This window comes from Numida meleagris, chromosome 21 (assembly GCF_002078875.1).
Source record: "Numida meleagris isolate 19003 breed g44 Domestic line chromosome 21, NumMel1.0, whole genome shotgun sequence".
NCBI lineage: Eukaryota > Metazoa > Chordata > Aves > Galliformes > Numididae > Numida > Numida meleagris.
Window position 1 is genome coordinate 1,194,404 of NC_034429.1, and position 13,121 is coordinate 1,207,524.

The 13,121-nt window shown below is 48.1% G+C and overlaps 1 protein-coding gene across 5 annotated transcripts; it reads left to right on the plus strand.

Annotated features, from left to right (window-relative positions):
• On the plus strand, nucleotides 4,531-13,100 carry ENTPD4 (ectonucleoside triphosphate diphosphohydrolase 4). 5 transcript variants are annotated; one of them, XM_021374856.1, is made up of 13 exons: nucleotides 4,531-4,656; nucleotides 5,253-5,364; nucleotides 5,677-5,874; nucleotides 6,192-6,397; nucleotides 7,261-7,411; nucleotides 7,499-7,602; nucleotides 8,183-8,242; nucleotides 8,477-8,631; nucleotides 9,892-10,058; nucleotides 10,257-10,581; nucleotides 11,234-11,319; nucleotides 11,551-11,712; nucleotides 11,980-13,100. In XM_021374856.1, exons 2-13 carry the CDS (start codon nucleotides 5,357-5,359, stop codon nucleotides 12,206-12,208), a joined length of 1,851 nt encoding a protein of 616 aa, XP_021230531.1. In that variant the 5' UTR covers nucleotides 4,531-4,656; nucleotides 5,253-5,356; the 3' UTR covers nucleotides 12,209-13,100. The 5 variants fall into 5 exon arrangements, with proteins under 5 accessions (XP_021230531.1, XP_021230533.1, XP_021230534.1 ...); XM_021374858.1 differs by having other exon boundaries at nucleotides 4,532-4,656; nucleotides 8,477-8,607; XM_021374857.1 differs by lacking the exon at nucleotides 4,531-4,656 and adding an exon at nucleotides 4,706-4,736.

Below are 13,121 nucleotides of genomic sequence, written 5' to 3' on the forward strand. Positions count from 1 at the left end.
GGGGGCGCGGCACGGGGAGCGCGCGCCTCCCTTTCCCCGCTTTAAAGCCGCGCCCGCGCCACGCCCCGCCCCGCAGAGCGCTGGCCAATAGAAATGCTCCCCCGCCGCCCACCGCTTCCCATTGGGTAGAGGGAAGGGGCGGGCTGCCTCATGTGACGTCACAGAGAGGCCAGCCCGGAAGATTGACAGAGCAGCGGGCCAATGGGAAGGAGGCGTGGGACGGGATTGGTTGTTGGGCGGAGAGGAAAGGGGCGGGACAGCTGGGGGAATGCGGCGCGCCTCCCGCGTGCCAGCGCGGGCTTTCGGGGTAGACGGCGCGTTATGGGCATGTGGTGGAGAGGAGGGCGGGGATCGTGGGCCTTGCATCAATTTATTTTATTTTACTTTATTTTTGAAGCCTGTGGGGCTGCTGAGAGTAAAGCAGCCCTTGGCGCGTGTGCGCTGCGCTGCCCCGCACAGCCCCCCCGATGCGCCCTAAAACAGGCATGGCCGTGGGAACAGCTGGAACAGGCACCCCTGCACCGCTGCTCTCCCATCCCTCTTGCTGTCCAGCACAGATTGCATCTCACGTGCGTGCCCTCCGCATCACCCCGTCTGCAGGGCAAGGCGCGGCCATAAATCAAGGCCGGCCTGCCGAACTTCCTTCTTGTAACGCAGCCTCGTGCAGGGAAAGGGCCGAGCTAGGGCTTGGCAGGAGCACTTCCTAGCGCTGCTGCACGTGGTTCATCGAGGTTTCATGCTCTGTAAGCAACCGGTACTCTGTTGCCAATGCGTTTGTCGGGGTGGAGAAGTTGTGTTGTCGTTGACCATAATAAGCCCTTTCCCCCAAAGCCTTCGCTCCTGCTGCCTGATAAGAAGTGGGATGAATCAGAGTGAAATACGGAGCTGTTTCCAGGTTATAGTTCAACCTCAAGCAGCTTTGCTGTGAGGAATCCTTTCTGCAGAGGCTCTGCTGCCTGCGCAGCGCACGGGTGGTGCAGCAGAGATGCCAGCATGATGATGCACAGGGATTTTTCCCTGTTGTGTAGAAGAGCTGGAATTATTCCCACCGTGTGACATTGTTTCCACACTGGCATAGCACATAAGAGCCATCCATCAACGGCATGAACTCAATGTATGTACAGACCCCCTTCCCTTTGAAACAGCTCAGCCTCATGCAATGGCTTTTGGCCAGCAGCTTGCTTGCTGCCGGCCCCAGATTCCATCAGCAGGGATGGAACAGAGAGTGAAGCCTCCTGTGCTGCTAAAAACCCGGGCTGGCTGAAGGTTTGCACAGGGCAAGCTCATCCACACGCCAGCAGGTCACTGCGAAATGCACAGCTGCAATCTGCGCTCACGTTGCATCACACAGTCATGGTGATTCAGACCCATAAGGTTTGAGTTCTTCCTGCTGACCTCCGGTACGGGGCCTCTGCACCCTGCCACAGCTGTGAAACAGCATTCAGCAAGAAATAAATGACCTTCCCAGAGCGACACGCTCCTTGCTGCTCCCAGCCCAGTGCAGGACCCTCCCCAGCCCATTAGGGCGCTTATCGGGGCTGGAGCTTCAGGATGGAGCAGATGCACCCATGCAGATAAGGCAGGAGTGTCCCGCTCATGGGCGGGCACGTTCTGGGAACCTGAAATTTGAGGTTTATCTACCAGATCCAGAGAGATACATAATTTTTTTTTTTTAATTATTAATTTTTTTGGGGGGGGGCGTTTCCCCAGTTTCCACCGTGGGTTCGGTGCTGTCTGAAGGGTGGGCAGGGAACGCCTGGCGCAGGGAGTTGCCCTCCAGCAGCGCATTGCAGGACACTTCTATTAATTGGGGTGATGAACAGCAGGTAATTGGCCTTCTAATTGTGGCAAGGGAAGGGCACCTTGTAGCAGTGCGGTGCAAAGAAAACGTACCTCGTTTGCACTCTTATTGGCAATGCAACCAGCTTGAGCTCCATGTCCAACACCAAGAAACCCCCATAGCATTTTGTGCAGCCATTGCCATTCCGCATCCTGCACGCTGCAGATGCAGTGCCAACAGGAAATATCAGTTCCCCATCACAGATGCCTTGCCATCAGCCCGCAATTCCCACCCTTGCTCCTCCCAAAGAGATGCAAAACCTACAAATCGGTTTTAAGCAGTGAGTCTGCAGCAAACCCTGTGGGTTTGCTCCCTAGAGTTGCCCTTAGGTGGAAAAAAATGGGTCAAAAGTGCACGTTCCGTGCTGCTTCAAACCTGAACTTTCTGTGCCATGCTTGCTCTCCGAGCACAGTGCACTCCTTTTATTTGTTATCTCTTTGACCAAATGAAGCCAAGTGGATTGTTTTGTCTCCGGAGTGGGCTGACCCATTTATTCAAGCTACAGTGCAATGTATTTGCTGCTATGGGGAGGTGAGCAATGGAAAACGAGGCACGCTGGGTACTGATCTCTGCATGGGCAGAGCCACGTTTCTGCAGCTTGGGAGGTGTGGACACGAGGAATTTGGCCTGTGGGTTTTGTTTCAGCTCTCCCATAATCTGACCTAATTTACCTCGTTCGGTGGATTAATGCAGCGGGGAGAGGCGGTCCCTGGGTATAATTGAGGCTTTTTTTTTTTTTTGCTTCACTTCCTGGACCCAATCTTTTTCACCAACTCACCTTTCTGGTTTGGAGCCCTCAGGAAACAATGGGAAAGGCTCAGCCCTGTGCCATGCTTGTAGGATTTTGGGGTGGCAGCGAGTACAGGGGGGCTGCTGGCTTTGTGCACGGCTCTGTAGTTTGCTTTCTTTTGGGCAAGCTGCAAAATGAGGGGATATGGGATGCACCCAAAGCGGTGGCGATGCTCTGCCACCAGCTCTTTGCCTTGCATTGGCTGAGCTTCTTCATTGGGATGTGCAACGCATCGAGTTCAGCTGCAAAGGATGAGGTGGGAGCCCTGCAAATGGGCAAGCAAATAAAAAAGCCAGCTGGAACGGGATTTTTTTTTTAATTTATTTTAAACCGGGAGTTCGAAGAACAAAAAAAAAAATTCCCCCCCAAAAATGCAAAAAAGAACTCTGAATTCTGCTCGGAGCTGATCAGCAGCCCCATATCTGCCAGCCCTGGTGCTGCTGCTGTAGGATGATACTGGAGAGGGTGCGGGCAGGGTGGGTGCTGTGCTCTGCCAGATAGGGATGCACCTGGTGGGATGCAGCCCCCACCCCCCGCTCCTCCATTTGCAATTGCAAATGCCCCAGTGTCCCATTGCAAGCCCAGCCCTGCAGCATTGCCACCCCGGGTCCGCGTCGTGCTATGTGCTCTGGGCACAAAGGAGTGCTGCAAAAAATATGGTCACAAACTGCTTTTTCCTCCTCTGCTGCAGAGCCCATACATCTGGAAGTAATTAGCAGGCACAAAGCAATGCAGCATTCCTCCTGGGCCTCCATTTTGCGCTGCTTGCAGGCTCTGGCAACCCGCTTGCATCGGCAGCTCTGCATTTCTTCATCATCTAACAAGGGGTATATAGCACGCAGAAAGGATGCAATGCTGCACTCCTGAAGAAGTCCAATTTCTGGCAGTCCTGCAGAGCTGTGCACCCACAGCACGGCTGCAGGGCTCCCAGTGCTCATTGCACCCAGTGCAAGGCGTTGCTGCAGCTGTGATGCAGCGTGTCTGCGTGCAGGAGGTGGACATTAGGACTTCGTCTGCATTGCTTCTGTGATCAATTAATTACAGCACTGCAGCTAACGGGGATGAACGCTCCAAGATGAGTGACTTTGCTTTCAGTGCATTGCAAAGCGGCGAAGTTTGGTGAGCCCGGGTGGGAAGCAGAGCCTCAAGCCCACCTTGGTTATGAGATGGTGCACAAAACCGATGTGCAAAACCCTGTGTGCAAAGCACAGCATGCAAAATTGGTGCGCAGACCCGACGTGCAAAACGGGGCGTGCAAAACTCAGCGTGTAGACCTGGCGTGCAACGTCCGGTGTGCAAAACCCGGCGTGCAAAGCCGCTGTGCAAAACACCGCGTGCAGAACCTGGCAGAACTCAGTATGCACCATCCAACGTGCAAAACCCGGTGTGCAAAACTCGGCCCAGGGCTGCTAGTGATGCATCCTCGCTGCATCCCACCTCCTGGCTCTCCCGCAGCGCTCCGGACACTACCGCCACTCCGCGGCAGCGCCTCGCACCGCTCTGCTCTCACCCAAATGCATTTTGGGGAACAATTTCCCACCACTTTAGCAAAGCCCGGTATCGGGGCGGGCGATGACAATAAACCCCCGAGCACAGCGGAATGCTGAAAGGCAAAGCTCCGATTCTTGCCGCGTCCGTACCGGCGTTATTAATTATTGGCTTTATAAACACTTATTACGGCTGACACGTAGCTGCACGTTTCCCCCAGAGCAGATTGACAGGACTCCGCGTTTTATTCGCACACCCACAGCCGCGTAGCAATTAAATCGCGACGAGCGCTCGCCCCCAGCCACTGAACTGGCGCCAACTCCGCGCCTAGCCACGCCCCCACAGCGTTTTAGCCACGCCCCCCATCGCGTTTAGCCACGCCCTCTTCTCGTAGCCACGCCCCCCGGGGAATCCCTTCCCAGCCCGCCCCCTCGAGTCTTGGCGCCACGTGTATGCGTGAGTGCGTCACATCCGGCGGCGCACCCGGAAGCGACGCGCTGGCTGGTTGCTATGCGGCGGGGTAGCGGCGCGGTTGGAGGTGCGGGGCGTTGCGGGGCGGCGTGGAGCGGTCCGGGTTGGGTGATAAGGGCAAGAACGGAGCAGGCAAGGGTGGAGAAGGTGCTGCTGAGCTTGGGGAGGGGTTTCAGCCTCTGGGGGTGCGGTTTTTGGGGAGCCGGTTTGGAGGGGGAGAGTGGGCCGGGCCTTGGGGCCTGCCCGCCGCTGGGGCTGTGAGAGGAGGCGGGGGCTGCAGGCCTTGGGGCTGTGCCTGCCCGCTGCCCGCTCCGGGCATGTTTGTGGGCAGCCGTGAAGAGTCTGTCTTCTTCTTCACCTCCTTCTCCTATTGCTTGTATGTGTTGGTGAGGGCTGTCGCCTCTCCGGACAGAACTTTCTCAGTTTTCACCCCTGCTTGTGTTAGAGATGCTTCAGAACTGTAATGCTCTTTGTGGCCCTGCATGTGCTCCAGTGTGTCTAGATGTGTCTTGTTCTGGGGAGCTCTAAACCTGCACTCTGTGCTCTATGTGTTGCTTTGCAAGTGAGGAATGGTGGGAAAGGGTCTGCTTGTTTGACCCGCTGGTGTTGCTTGTCGTAATGTTATCCGGATTATTATGTGTCTCTTGTTGTTCTTTAATTCAGGAAGGGAAGAGCAATGGCTTTGAAAATGGTTGTTCCTTGTCAGCTGGATGTGACTGGCTGATTCTGGAGCATCAGCTGCTCTCTTGTCTGCTGGTCCTCCCAAAATGGGGAGGTAAGAATCCCAAAGGAACTGTCAAACTGTGATGTTGTTTGAGGGAAGGTCTGGGCACCAGACATCACATCTCATTTGAGGATAGAACTGAGTGCCTGCTCCTCAGCTCATGCCTAATGAGGAACTGAAAGGTGGAAATCTGGTTTTGACTACAAATCAGCGTGAGCAAAGCAGAGGTAGAGCAAAGCGAATGAAGTTTACAGCACATGTCTTTATCCTTGGCTCATTTCAGAACGCGCCGCGCTTCTTCTTGGTGACGAAGTCCATCTTTAAAGCAGATCACAGCCTCACAGAATCCTCTTTGAATTTTAGGATTGGCGTTTCTTGTTTGCTTCCCGCTTCTTGGCACTTCAGCATCTCTCCCATGGGATGTCCACGTATTTTCAACACCACTTTGCGTCAGATCGTGGTGATTGGAATCCTTGCTGCTGCTGTCTCTCTGCTTTACTACTCGCTGGTTGTTATCCGCAATAAGTACGGGCGTGCGTCCAGGGACAAAAGATTTCACAGGTGAGAGTTGGAAAGGCTCTGGTGGGAGGAAAGAAATGCAGTTTTGATGTGAAGGACAAAGGTTGGCAGGGATAAAATAAATAAATGGATAAAATAAATAAATGGGGGAAGAAATGAGTGACCTTCATGCTTTGTTTTTGAAGCTTCCCTTATCTAAGTTGCTTTCAGTTTATCAGTAATTCAGCTTTCATGGGTAGCACTTTTTTTTTTTTCAACGACAGCGTAATACTGAAAACTCTGCTTCTTTGAGTCTGATGTTGAGGGATACCTGCACGTGGAGCTTGATTGTAAGGTGGTAATGCTACGTTTTCTTCTAGATATCTTGCCCGGGTCACGGACACTGAAGCTACAGATACAAACAACCCCAATCTGAACTATGGGATCGTCGTGGACTGTGGTAGCAGTGGCTCTCGGATTTTTGTGTATTGTTGGCCAAGACACAACGGTAATCCACACGACCTGCTGGACATAAAACAGATGAGGGACAAAAATAGAAAACCAGTGGTTATGAAAATTAAACCAGGTACTGGAAATAAGTTATTTTGAGATGTGATTTTTTTCTAGATAGTGTTGTATCCAAACTTGGCTTTTCTTTAAACTGCATTGAAAGCGTCTGGGGAAAAGACACGTAGAGGTTGTCAGTGGGGTGCTCCTCCAGATTTCTTTGGGTTTTGTTTGCAGAGAGCTTTGGACATCTTTAGAGCTTGCAACATGACACCAGTGGGCAGGAAGGAGAGATTTCTGTGTGCTAAGACAGCTGCTGGTTCAGTTGTCAATTCACTTGGCTCTGTTTATTTAGTGAATAAATAATCTGCTTTCTATAAGGCTACTCGAGCCAATTATTTAAATAGGGGATTGTAGCAGAAATGCTAAGTCAGGGCTTGAAGCAGTGGTTGAGCACCTGGTGGGAAGGCAGGGCCAACCTAGGGGAGCTCAGGTGCATGCAATGACCTGAGTGATGGAAGGGATGAAGCCCACCCCTTCCTAGCCCTCATTGAAGGGTTGGCAATGGAGGTGAGGGGCATCTCTCTGGAGGACCCTGCCTACGTCAGGCCTTCCAAAGGTAAGCAAATTTTCTTCCTTTTTTTCTGCATCCATGGCTGCTGTGTTTGGGCTTGTCAGGATTTGCTGCAGCCTGGGGCTTTTGCTACCCCACTGTTATTGCTGTAGTTTCTGTCACATTACAGTGATGTATCTAATATAAACTTTTGCTTAGTGTTTGGAGGATGATTGAGTGTTAGCTTTAATTATTCATTTCTTAGTTCATTTCCAGGCTTTGGTTTTGGGTTGGTTGTTTCTGCTCTGTGTGTCACTTAACAAGGTTTCCTAGACAGGAAATCCCCAAGGCTTGAGTTGCTTCACTTTCCTGTTTCTCTGTTTCACCAGGCATCTCAGAGTTTGCTAACTCTCCTGAGAAGGTCAGTGATTACATCTTCCCACTTCTACGCTTTGCTGCTGAACACGTGCCCCGTGCCAAACACAAAGAGACTCCTCTTTATATTCTGTGTACGGCAGGAATGAGGATTCTCCCAGAAAGGTCATTGGCTCTCTCCCTTTTCGCGTTCAGAATAGCAGGCCTGGTGTCTCTGACTGGTTTTTAACTGCTCAAACTGTAATTTTGCAGCCAGCAGAAGGCAATACTTGAAGATTTGGTCACTGATATCCCTGTGCATTTTGATTTTCTGTTTTCGGACTCGCATGCAGAAGTTATTTCAGGGAAACAGGAAGGTAGGTTTGTGTTGGAAAAACGATCAAAACCTTTGTAACCTTTATTACTTTTGTGCTACAACTGGGGAAATTTCTTATTTATTTACTGCTTTTTAAAATTCTGGTTCAGATGTGAGAGAGAATTCCTCAGTGGCAACAGATGGAGTGTGGAGATAATCATCTGCTGCAATCTCCTGGCTTGTCTAAATGTTTTCTAATGAGCAGTGACAATAACTCATCCATGTTGAGCAGTGATTTTAGGCAATTTTCTGGCTTTAGGAGGGAAGAGTGAGGGTAAGACACAATGTTCATGATGGAAGAGATGGAAGAACTGTAGTAGTGGGGAAAAATGGTTTCTAGAAGAGCAGTGTTTTGTTGTGCCCAGCTTGCTGAGGGCTTAAAATCTCTTTGGGAGCTAACGTGCTTGCTTAGATCTGAAATCCAGACATGAAGTTGTTTTTAATGTATTGAATTAGGATTTTCCTTAGAATCCTGACTTAACAAAGAAGGCGTGGAATAATGGGTTGGGAATGTTTGATGTCTAAATATGTATTAATTCAGAATATTACTGAGATGTCCAAACGTTTTCTTCTGCATGTAGGAGTGTATGCCTGGATTGGCATCAACTTTGTCCTTGGAAGGTTTGAACATACAGATGATGGTGAGTAGCCACGAATGGGATTTTGGGAAGGGTTAAAGCACGTTGCTGTTGATGTAATTTCTTTTGGTAGTGATGTTAGTAAGCAGTGCATGCATAGATGCTGATGCTTGCTTAATATATGTGTGAAATTTCAGTGATCCGCCCTGCTACCCAAAACAGCTCCACACAAATGCAGTGCTGCATTCTGCCCATTCTGACTGCATTTCTCAGTGGCTTTTTGTTGTTTTTATCCAGAGGATGAAGCAATTGTGGAGGTGCACGTCCCAGGCAGTGAAAACAAAGAAGCTATCTTCCGTAAGAGGACAGTGGGTATTCTTGACATGGGTGGAGTGTCGACTCAGATAGCATACGAAGTCCCTAAAACTGTAAGCTTTGCCTCTTCACAGCAGGTTATTATCTGTGCAACTTCCTTCTTTTCATTTTGGTTTATTTTAATGCGTATTCCTTTTTTTTTTTTCCCCTCGTTTTCCTTGTTTTGAGTCTTATTCTTCATTACATCACATCCAAACCAAAGGCGAGAGAAGATGGCAAATATGAGTCCTTCATCAGCTAAGCACTTCATTTGTATTTCTTCGTTCAAAAAGTTGATTTCAATTAGCACAACTTGTTACTAACTGTTTAAGTGGATCCACTCTCTTTCTCTGTGCATGTGTGCATGCGTGCTTGTACAATTTCTAAATCTGTGTGGTACTAAGGGGCTCTTCTATAGTTTAGTCTCTGTTTGTAGTTATTTTTTTTTAAGAACTTGTATAAGATGTGGGGTTTTTTCCTTCATATGTTGGATTGGTAGAAACTGCATTGACCTGGGGATAACAGTTCAGTTTGTTAGAATATCACCTACATCTTCATCACAGTTCATCTATTATAGGATGCAGATTTCTTTGTTGGAAGGCTTAAAGGGAAGGTAACTTGCTCTGATTACAGTCCACTGAGCTCTAGAGTAGTGCCTGAAGCTTTAGAATTGGATGACCTCCCATTAACGTCACTGAGAAATCATCTGAAGTCAGAGTAGCATAAAAGCAGCGTGGTTTTGGCTCTCAGTGCACTGCTGTAACGAGCTGTATGCAAGTGTATTTCCAATCTTCCTGTGGCATTACAGCTCTTCATTATTATTATGGGGTTTAATAACCAGGCTGCCTTTCAGACAGGTGGTGTAACGCGTCGTTCAGACTGCTAAACAAAAGTATGAGCATTCAGATTCAGAACAAACTGCCCCAGCCAGAGGTGAACTGGAAATGGGAAGAGTTGCAGGCAACTGATGATGACAGTCGTGTGGCTTTATCTGAATGCAAACCAGCACAGAGCAGGTCTTCTGGTTGTGGAACCTCTCCAGGTTCCTGAACAGAGGATGGGCAGCAACTGCCAGTGATGCTTACAGTCTTACTGCTGTTCCTCATCTTTTCTCAGAGGAAAAATCACTTCAGTGTCATTCGTAGCAACTCCTGCTTCGTGCATTTCCTTAAGGACCGATGGCATCCAGTGCAGTGCTTTGAAAGCAACGTGCTTTGCTCTGACAAATAGCAAGCAAATGAATGCATAAGGAGTGACATAAAAAGATGTCAAGGACATCTTCTTTTTTTTCAAAGCCCTCATCTTCAAGTTCTGGTTCACGTTGTTTATATTTAATCTCAGTGCTTGTGTTCCGACAGGAGGAAGTTGCCAAAAACTTACTTGCAGAATTCAACCTGGGCTGTGATGCTCATCAAACTGAGCACGTGTATAGAGTCTACGTCGCAACGTTCCTTGGCTTTGGAGGGAATGCAGCACGCCAGAGATATGAAAACAGTGTCTTTACCAGTACGGTGCTCAAAAATGGGTAACTGGCTTTGATTGCTTGGAAATGGAGCTTCTGTAACCCCTAACTTAAGTGTGTTTAGTCTTGGTGTAAAGCTTAGTGGATGCAGCGTGCCTCGTGCAACGCTGGAGTTTCTTTAAATAAGGATGTTTTATTTTGATGCTTTCACGCCAGGCTCTGAGATGTTTCTGATCTTCTGCTGTTGCTTTTCTTAATCAGACTGCTGGGCAGACAGACTGGCATGACTTCGGATTCCCCGTACCTGGATCCCTGCCTGCCCGTGGATGCTCAGGATGAGATCCATCAGAACGGACAGATAATGTATTTGCGGGGCACAGGAGACTTCAATCTGTGCCGTGAGATTATTCAGCCCTTCATGAATAAGACTAATGAGACTCAGACATCTCTTAATGGGGTCTACCAGCCTGCTGTGCACTTCCAGAACAGTGAATTCTATGGTTTCTCAGAGTTCTATTACAGCACTGAGGACGTGTTGCGCATGGGAGGGGATTACAATGCTGCTAAATTTATTAAAGCTGCAAAGGTAAAGTGTTCTCCAGAGAAACTCTTTCTCTGCCTTGAAACAGCTGCTCTGCAAAAGTGCTTTATGCTGAAAATCTTGCAGCACAACTCCTTCTTTAAGGATCCCAGTCTTCTTTTATCCTGTAATAACCTATCCCCAGGCATCTCTTTTTCCTCATTGGGTGTTCTCTTAAAATGCTGCTTTAAAGCACAATAGTAAACTGCACTCTAAAGGAAATAGGATGCAGAAAAGCATTGATACCGGAGAAGTCCACGCTTCTGCTACCCCTTGCTTCTCTTTAGGTGTGAGAATTTGTTTTCCTCTTGCTTTGTGTTTTGTGCCAGTTTCACGGGTGTTACCCCTAGCAATCTGTTGGGGACAGTCATGCTATAGTGTACCCTGCTTTGGCAGCGCCCTGAGGATAGATTTCATTACCAGGTGTATGACTGAGGAACTCATGTGCTACTGATGATTAGCTTAATCACAAATGCCAAGTGAGGATCAAAATGGCTGCACACAAAAGACAGTGACATCTGTGGTCAGGCTTAGCCACAGTGCAAGGGACACTGCTATGTACAGCCTTGGTATTTACAGAGCATCTCACCAAGTGGCATTTTTTTTCTTCGAGGTAGAAGCCTATTAAGTCTTTTTTTTTTTTCTTTCTTTCTTCAAGGATTATTGTGCCACTAAGTGGTCTGTCCTACGGGAACGTTTTGACCGTGGTCTTTATGCATCACATGCTGATCTCCACCGGTTGAAGTGAGTATTTCTGTTTGTACAGCGAATCCATTCATGCAGAGTTGCCAGGGAGAGGTCACGTCCAAACGGTCCATTTAGTGAAATCGTTGGAAGTGTGAATATAACCTTAAATATTGCATCAGCCATGAAAGTTGCTGCTATTCCTATGTCTCAATGTGCTCCCCAGCTCTTTGGGACTCTGTAACTGCTGAGAAATGGAATGCCTGATGTTGCCACTTTGTTTTTTAATAGGTACCAGTGTTTTAAGTCTGCCTGGATATACGAAGTATTTCACAGTGGCTTCTCTTTCCCTGCAAGCTACAGCAATTTGAAAACTGCCCTGCAGGTGTACGACAAGGAGGTGCAATGGACACTGGGAGCCATTCTGTACCGAACACGGTTTTTACCTTTAAGGTACTGCTGGTTTTCTGTGATGCCTGGACAGTTTTGGGGTGGAAGCGATAGGGTTTTATGAGAGAAGATGGTCACTGATAGCAAAGCTTCTGACAGTTAGAGGGAGACAGGATGCTGCTTCTAGTGCACATATGCAACCTGAGGAGGTGTTTGAAGTAGCTCACGTAATGCTTGATAAAGCCTGTCCTGCTCCGATGGGCTCTGTTTCCTTTGGTTTGGAGGCAAGGCTTGATTTGTGACTTGTGTTATCCCCTCGTTTCCTTTCAGAGACATCCAGCAAGAAAACTTCCGTGGAAGTCACTCCCACTGGAGGAGCTTCTCCTTTGTTTACAATCACTATTTGTTTTTTGTCTGTTTTCTGATCGTGCTGCTCTCCATCCTGCTTTACCTGCTGAGGCTCAGGCGGATCCACAGGCGAATGCTGCGTAACAGCTCATCTACTTCCCTCTGGATCGAGGAGGGCCTCCCACCACAGAAGATCTCTGCAGCCTTATGAGATGCTGTGGTGGAGAACAACTCTTGGACTTCCTACACAAAAAGCCATTTTTGCCTCAGGGTTTCTCCTTTTTTTTTTTTCTTTTTTTTTTTTTCTTTCCTTCATTGAGGAAGCAAATTGCCCGGAGTGTGGAGTTCAGCTAGGTTTTGGAAATATGGGGGCATGGGGCCTGTTTGTCTTAGTCTCATGAAATAATATCTGCCAAAAATTCCTTTTTTTTTTTTTTTTAAATTAATGCACTTTGGTGTGTCATGGGGCGAGAAAAGACTGTCAGTAAGTATGTAGCAGCAGCTTAAGCTATGTATGGTAAGAAAGTGAGTGTGAATTCTCATCCTGTGGGTGAGATTGTGAAATTCTGTTAGGATGAATGAGTTTGATTCTCTCTTCCAGATTCCAGGATTCATATTGCTAGATTTCTTGATGCTGAGTCTCTTCAATCAAAGGAAAGGAAGTGCAGGGTTTTCAAAAGCAGCAAGGGAACAATCTCTTAGATCAGCTTTCCAGATTTTTATATTCTATAACAAGTACTGTGATGGGGAAGAAAAAAATCTACTGCACCCAATGCTGTGCTTCCATAAAACTGCTTACAACTGTTTTATATGTGACAGTCTCCCCTTTTATCTCAGAACATGTATCTGCATAGTGGCACAAGTCACCACTTTTTAATCCTTTCTTTCTGTTTCGTAGTCACTCAGAGATTGCCCTGAAACTCCACTATGGTGGAAAGAACTGGAACATGCCTAGGCTTTTGTTTCTGCTAGAGTAGACATGCACAATGTCTTTTACTTTTGGTTTTTAAGTACCCTGAACTGTTAATTTATATTTTATTTAAAAACTGTTAATTTTACTTGAAAGCAAATTTGTCCATGATTAAAAGTGGGATTTATACGAACTCCTGGTGTACGGGTGTTTT